The 6,463-nt window shown below is 39.0% G+C and overlaps 1 protein-coding gene across 1 annotated transcript; it reads left to right on the top strand.

Annotated features, from left to right (window-relative positions):
• The first annotated feature begins 3,420 nt into the window (after positions 1–3,420).
• On the top strand, positions 3,421–6,183 carry mcl1b (MCL1 apoptosis regulator, BCL2 family member b). The gene is made up of 3 exons (XM_084727572.1): positions 3,421–4,067; positions 4,952–5,202; positions 5,366–6,183. The coding sequence occupies exons 1-3, from the start codon at positions 3,578–3,580 to the stop codon at positions 5,480–5,482; spliced, it is 858 nt and encodes a 285-aa protein (XP_084583698.1). The 5' UTR covers positions 3,421–3,577; the 3' UTR covers positions 5,483–6,183.
• The last annotated feature ends 280 nt before the right edge of the window (positions 6,184–6,463 follow it).

Raw genomic sequence — 6,463 nt, 5'->3', positions numbered from 1 at the left:
GGGTGTCAGAGGGTAAACAGCAGGCAACCTGATAACCACAGGTGTCGGCCCAGCTCCCAAGATCGTCATCGCAGGCTTAAAGTGGGACACTGCGTGCCTGCAGGATACGCTCACTCCAACACTTGGCAAGGCAGAGAGAGATTTTATAACACAGTAAGGGGGCAAAGTGTGAGCCCTTGCTCTCTGCACTCTAGCCCCACCTGTTAATGTGGTTTAACCGCTGAAAGAGGTGAAATCTGCAGACTTTGAATGCGTGCTGTCCCACACATTCAAGAATCTGAACTGGATGCCGGCGCTCACTGAGAATCAGCCTCCTTGTATAATACTGCTTCAGGGAACCTTCACAAATGCACACTCCACCATGTAGGCTAGGTGATAGGGTGCATGCACCATCACATTCTCAACCTCACTTGTTTCTCATTGAGACTTTAAAATGTGTCAAATTTGCAGTGGGCGAAAGAGAACTGACCTGTACGTATGTGCTTGTTATGGTGTTGTATGAATGCACTGCTTTTCTCTGTTCCAGCCATTGTAAATAGACTTCAACAGGAAGGGATTTTTGTGTTGTTTCCCACCTGCTTTTCACTCTTTCATAGCCTGAGCTATTTTCTGATTCAATGGTTCCTCTCTCCTTTCAGTTTAACACTACTTCTGCTCTATCTTAGTGAATTGCAGAGGCTATGTGAATCTGTATCATATGAAAATATGTGTAAATGCTGCTGATTCAGTCAAAGACAAATCTAAGAGATGATACCCTGTAAAGAACACCTGTCCTCTTGATTCTACCAGTCCGACTCTCTTCTCCCCAAGTATCTCTGTTCCAGAGTCCTACAGCTCCTGTGGCAAAGTCCATTCACTTGAGACTGTGGTAAACCTCAATGTAAATTCTACCACAAAATTGTAACAGTGAATTTGATCCAACTTTTGGTCAGCCAGAGCTTAAAAAGAAAAGCCTGGAACGCTTCATGTCACTTTGATTGACATGAACTGACCATTTAGCATGGTATTTTGTTCAAAGGCCTTTAAGAAGTAAAGATTGCAAAAAGAAATGGGCGAATAAGCTACAACATGTTCTTTGAAACAACAGTGGGCAGGAGTTCTCGAATGCTACTTGATGTTTGGCTTTGCACGGAGCAGTTCAACGAGAGGAAATCGCAGGGTATGTTTCAAACCCAACGCACAGGGTGTCTCTCGTTCAGCTATGATAAACACGTGCCAGAATGTATAAAGAAATGACAGGCTGTGTGCTCTGAAGTACTTTTGTGCTGCTTTTACCTTAACCGTTTTTCTTGTTGTTTTGCAAGTAAATGTTTCTTTTTTTTTTTTTCTTGTGTTCTCTTATTGAATAATTAGTATATTTCATCCTGGCCCGAGATAACTGCAGGGAAATCAGAGGCACCCTTGCTTCCAAGAAAAAAAATAAGGGTTTACATGATAAAGAGGATGACTGAAAAACGCAGGAATGATTTTAAGACTTCAGAAAGTACAGGAGTACTTGGAATGTTTCAGTTGTGTGGGAGTAGGTGAGAGGATTTTTGTCAGTATTTGAAATAAACTTTTACATTAATAAGATTTCCTTGTTGTTTTTGATTGATTTCATGTCCCTGCTGTAGTATCTTGCACCACTGATATGTTTGTTGGTAACAACAAGCTGTCAACTCTGCACACTGGACTCCTGTGAAAGGAAGCACAGCCTCCCTTTGACCACTAGGGGGAAGCACAGTCATTCATTTCTAAGGTGGCCCTCGGTTGAGAACAAAACGTTCTGTTTCTCACATTCCCAGCCAAAAAAAAAAGAGGAAAATTTTACTCATGTAGTGAGGAGGCACAGGTTAAAATGTGTCACAGACTCAGATGACAAATACCCTCTTGTTCTTAAACTTGTGAAAATTTGTCAATATTCTCATGTGATTTGCGTATATGCAGGACAGGATATGTCCCCTTTTTGTAATTTACTGCAGAAAACAAATCACATGTCCCTACACTCTAAAGCCAGGGCTGCTTTTTCTTTATTAGTCTAGGATCAGTGTCAGAGTGAGATCAAAGTTTGTAGTTATTGATCGAAATGTAAACGAATCAAACTTCACCTACTAAAACCGATCAGACTGGAATTCATGTCCTCAGATTATTAGAATGGCAAGCTCTCAACATTTTTAAAGGAAATTAAAGACTTATTTATTCCATTTGGGTTTAAATCTTTTTTTTTTTTTTTAATCCATTTCATTTACTATAATCAATTGTATTATCTAGTGATTTTCAAATTTTATTGTAATTGTATTCTTGCAGTTTATTTACTCTCTGTTGTTTTAGTTTTTATATGTGAAGAATTTTGGGCTACATGAGTATATGAAACGCCTTGCATAATTAAAGCTGAATTGAGTTATATTAATGTAAATACCACAAAACACAACTGTGCTTTTATTTTAATAAAGGATTCTGTGAAAAGAAAAATTAGCTCAAACTGTACTTAATGGATAAAAATATGGGTTAAACCTCAGGAACTGTTTTATTATTGTTATTATAGCCCATGTTATTATCATTATATATAATAATATACTTGTTTATGTTATTCTGATTAAAGTTCAGAGTGTTTCTGATAATGCCTCCTCAGTCTACATGAATTTATTTTTTGTCATGGAAAAACAAAAACAACCTGCTAATCAATCAACAAATCAATCAATTATTTTAAAAACAAACAAAAAAATAAATTGAGTCATTGCATTTTAAATTATTTTTATTCCTGGTGTTACTTTATTGACTTCTGTATACTGATTTCATTTTATTGTATTTTTTTTTATTGTTGTAATGTTTTTTTCTTGCAATTTATTTATTTATTGAATGTGTGGTTTTAATTTTGATATCTGAAGCAGTTTTGGCTGCATGTGTATAAAGATGCCATGTTAATAAAGCCAGGTTGAGTTATGCTGCATAACACAACTGCACTTTTATTTTTTTAAAAAGCAGTATGCTGTTAAAAGAAATAGAAATATAAGTTTAAAGTGTAATTAAAGGATAAAAAAATATGGATTAAACCTCAGAAACAGTTTCATTACTGTGATTATAGCCTATGTTGGTATCATTATCTATATTTAGATACTTATTGATGAGTATTTCCTGTAATGCCTCCTCAGTCTACATACATTTATTTTTTATGTCATGGAAAAATACAAAAAAAAAAAAAATCCAATCAACTAATCAATCACGCTCTTCGCTCTTTTTACTTTATATTTCCGGCTTCAGAATCATCATGATCCTCTTTATCTTCTTCTTTTTTATTTTAAAAACAAAATAATAAAACAATAAACAAGGCAGTTCGAGAGGAAATTTTATGGGGCGTTTGTTTAGGGAAGTGGGTACGTACGAATGACGCACGACGTATTACGTAAATACGCCCATCATAGTCACATAAAGCACTCTTGCTTCACTTCCGTTCACTACACCTAAACGATGGAAACGGTGTGAACAGGACGGACAGGGCTAGCTTTTTGTTTCTTATAAGCTAGCTTCAATCCTTTAATAACTTAATTTTTCGTACACAACTAAGTAAGTAAGCGTAATTTTCGGTTAACTAATTAAAATGAACATCATTCCGACGAAACGGGCTGCCTTGAACGTAACCACCGGAGTCATGAGCTTCATCCTTCCTCAAAATGGAGTCGTTGAAGGACCGATGCACTACTCAGATTCTTCGCCTCAGATCGCCATGGGCTCCTCGATAGACTCTCACAACGGCAACGTTGGCTCAAATGAAACCCCAAAGCTACCCAGGGTCCAGGGGGTGACCTCAACAAAGGCATATCAGACAAAAAGTCATCGAGAGGACAACGAAGACAGCGGCGACGGTTCGTTACCGTGGGCGCCGGATTGCGAGTCGGACAGCGATAGCGACGTCTCCAGTTGTCCGGCGGGTTGCGAGGTGTTGGCGAATGACACGAGGGAACTCATTAGCCGTTTTCTGACAGACTATACTGGACTTTCAAAACCTCGGTGGAATGAAAGCAAAGCACTATCAACAATGAAAAGAGTTGTGGATGGCGTTTTGGAAAAGCACAGATACGCATACAATGGTAGGTAGAGACTATTATGTGTGGAGTTCATACAAAGGCAGCTGCTCGTAGCCTGAACTTGACTGTATTTAACTCTAACAATGCATCGCAACAGACATCATGTGTGGAACTGCTGTTTTGATCAATGTGAGCCATTTGACTAAGAAGGAAATAATACAAAGTTAATTTAAAGGCAACTACAAGGAATTTCTTTTATTTTTGGAGCCCCTTGTGGACAGATGCGGTAGTGTTTCCACAGCCACACAATATGTCAAGATACGTTTATATGAATAAAAATCATCTGCTTTTTTTAAACTGGCTTGCTGTAACTTTGAAAATGTAAACACAGGCTTGTTTCATTTGATTTCAGGGAGAATGTGACCCAGTGGAAAGTATGAGGAGTAATTATATAGAAACAGACAGTCGGCTGTATTAAACTGATACTGTGTCATTGTCAAATATTCCTTGCCAGTAATCATCTATTTATAACTGATTTTAATCAAATTAAGTTTTAAACTGAGTTGATGATAGGGTCGCAGTGTGGCCAAGTGCAGGCTTTTTTTTTCTTATAATGGAAAAATGAATGAGAAGATAGCATTGTAACAAAGTACTATAGTGCTGCATGGGTGACCTGGACTAAAAGTCTTGTGTCCCCAGATGAAAGTAAACATGTTTGTTTGGTACAGACTTCAATAAATATCACATCATCACAATTTTAATGGTTTTGTTTTTTCAGTGAACATGAACATTGCAAGCAAATTCCCACTTGTTGTATCACAGTTTCAGTCAGAATAATTGCAGTCTGACCTTTTCACCAAATTGTGCAGCCCTAGTTGATGGGCTTAAAACCTTACCTTAAAATGAAACAAGATAGATCTCTGACCCTGACCTTCATTTTTTTTAAGGTATGATCAACAAACTGTCATTGGATGACAGAGGCGACGATGCAAGCTTTGTCAGCGCAGTAGCCAAGAGCCTCTTTGGAGATGGAACCACCAACTGGGGTCGTATCGCCAGCCTGGTTGCCTTCGGGGCAGTGGTTTCTCAGTACCTGAAGGAGAAGGGCAGGGGGAACTGTGTTGACCTGGTGGGACAAGAGATTTCCACGTACCTGCTAACTGACCAGAGGGACTGGCTGGTCAAAAACAACGGCTGGGTAAGTGTGACTAATGGCTGAATGACAGGATGTAAAAAATGTGCCTGTTGCATAACTGCTCTCATTGTGCAACTGAGCCTACGTGTCCAGTGAACATACGCCTTTGCCCCTGTGCTTCATCCTCAGATTTTTAATGTTTTCTTTATAATCCTTTTGTTTGCAGGATGGCTTTGTTGAGTTCTTTCGAGTAGCAGACCCAGAATCTACAGTGAGGAACACACTCATGGCCTTTGCTGGATTTGCTGGGATTGGGGCAACACTGGCCCTGTTGATCAGGTGAATTTCTTGGACTTCCAGAGACTGTTTTTAAGCAACTTTCAAGTTTTGACTGCAGACGAAGGACTTTGAGGGTTGACTTCTGAGATCAGGAACACATCAGAGGCTCCCATGTTTTTTTCCTGGGCTCTCATCCACCTTCCAAGTGCAAAATAAGTACATTTTTGCTCTTGATGTACAAGGACAGACTTTACCAGCTGCACTCAATTAAAAAAGTTAGGTTAGGTTTACTTAATTTACAAAGAAATTTATTTTTCTAATAAATGTAAAAATGTATCTATGCAAGGGTTATGGGGAATCAGTTGACCTGATTTAAGCTTGATTATGGTGTTTGTGCATAATTGTATCACGACTGGCAGGCGGTACTGCTGCTTGTAAGCTCGCCACAGGAAAAAGCAGGAAGGGAAAGCAGCATTTTTCCATGTCATGCAGTGATGAAGCCCATTTCCATAGAGCCCATTCATAACCAGTGGATCTTCTGTATGGACACTGTGGACACTGAGAGGAGGAGGGGGTGGATTTGCATGGGTGTAGCTCAGCTTCCTTGTTATGAAAATTCTGGAAGCTTAACTTGGAGACAAGAGCAACCACATGCTGGACTGTGTTTGAAGAAATGAACGAGGATTCTGAGTTTGTAACATACAGTTTGTGTTGATTCACTGCTACAGTGCAGATCTAAGAACAGCTTGAAATAAAAAAAATATAAATCATTTTGTTTGACCTTTTGATATGGTCTTTCTGTTAAGGGTTTTTTTTTTTTGCAAAAGTAGCAGACAGTGGTTACATCTACACTCATCCTGGTTGTGTTGTGCTGATTTGAATCATCTCACTCTAAGCTAAGTTTAACACCTCTGCACTTGTCAACCTTTTGATGTTTATTCACACCACAACCCAACGCAGCGATGGCTGCCGTTTCCTAGAAGTTTGATGAGGCTTCGCCTCCATCACACTGAGCACTCAGCTGCATCCGCAGTTTTGCGCGTTT

Source organism: Lutjanus erythropterus, chromosome 9, assembly GCF_056507025.1.
Source record: "Lutjanus erythropterus isolate fLutEry1 chromosome 9, fLutEry1.hap2, whole genome shotgun sequence".
NCBI lineage: Eukaryota > Metazoa > Chordata > Actinopteri > Lutjaniformes > Lutjanidae > Lutjanus > Lutjanus erythropterus.
The sequence above is the reverse complement of the archived record's forward strand: the minus strand, read 5'-3'. Positions and strand labels throughout refer to the sequence as shown.

Coding starts and splice junctions, on each gene's coding strand:
- mcl1b (XM_084727572.1), top strand. CDS start 3,578: ATGAACATCATTCCGACGAAACGGGCTGCCTTGAACGTAACCACCGGA. Junction 4,068..4,951: donor GCACAGATACGCATACAATG/GTAGGTAGAGAC, acceptor ATTTTTTTTAAG/GTATGATCAACAAACTGTCA. Junction 5,203..5,365: donor TGGTCAAAAACAACGGCTGG/GTAAGTGTGACT, acceptor TTTTGTTTGCAG/GATGGCTTTGTTGAGTTCTT.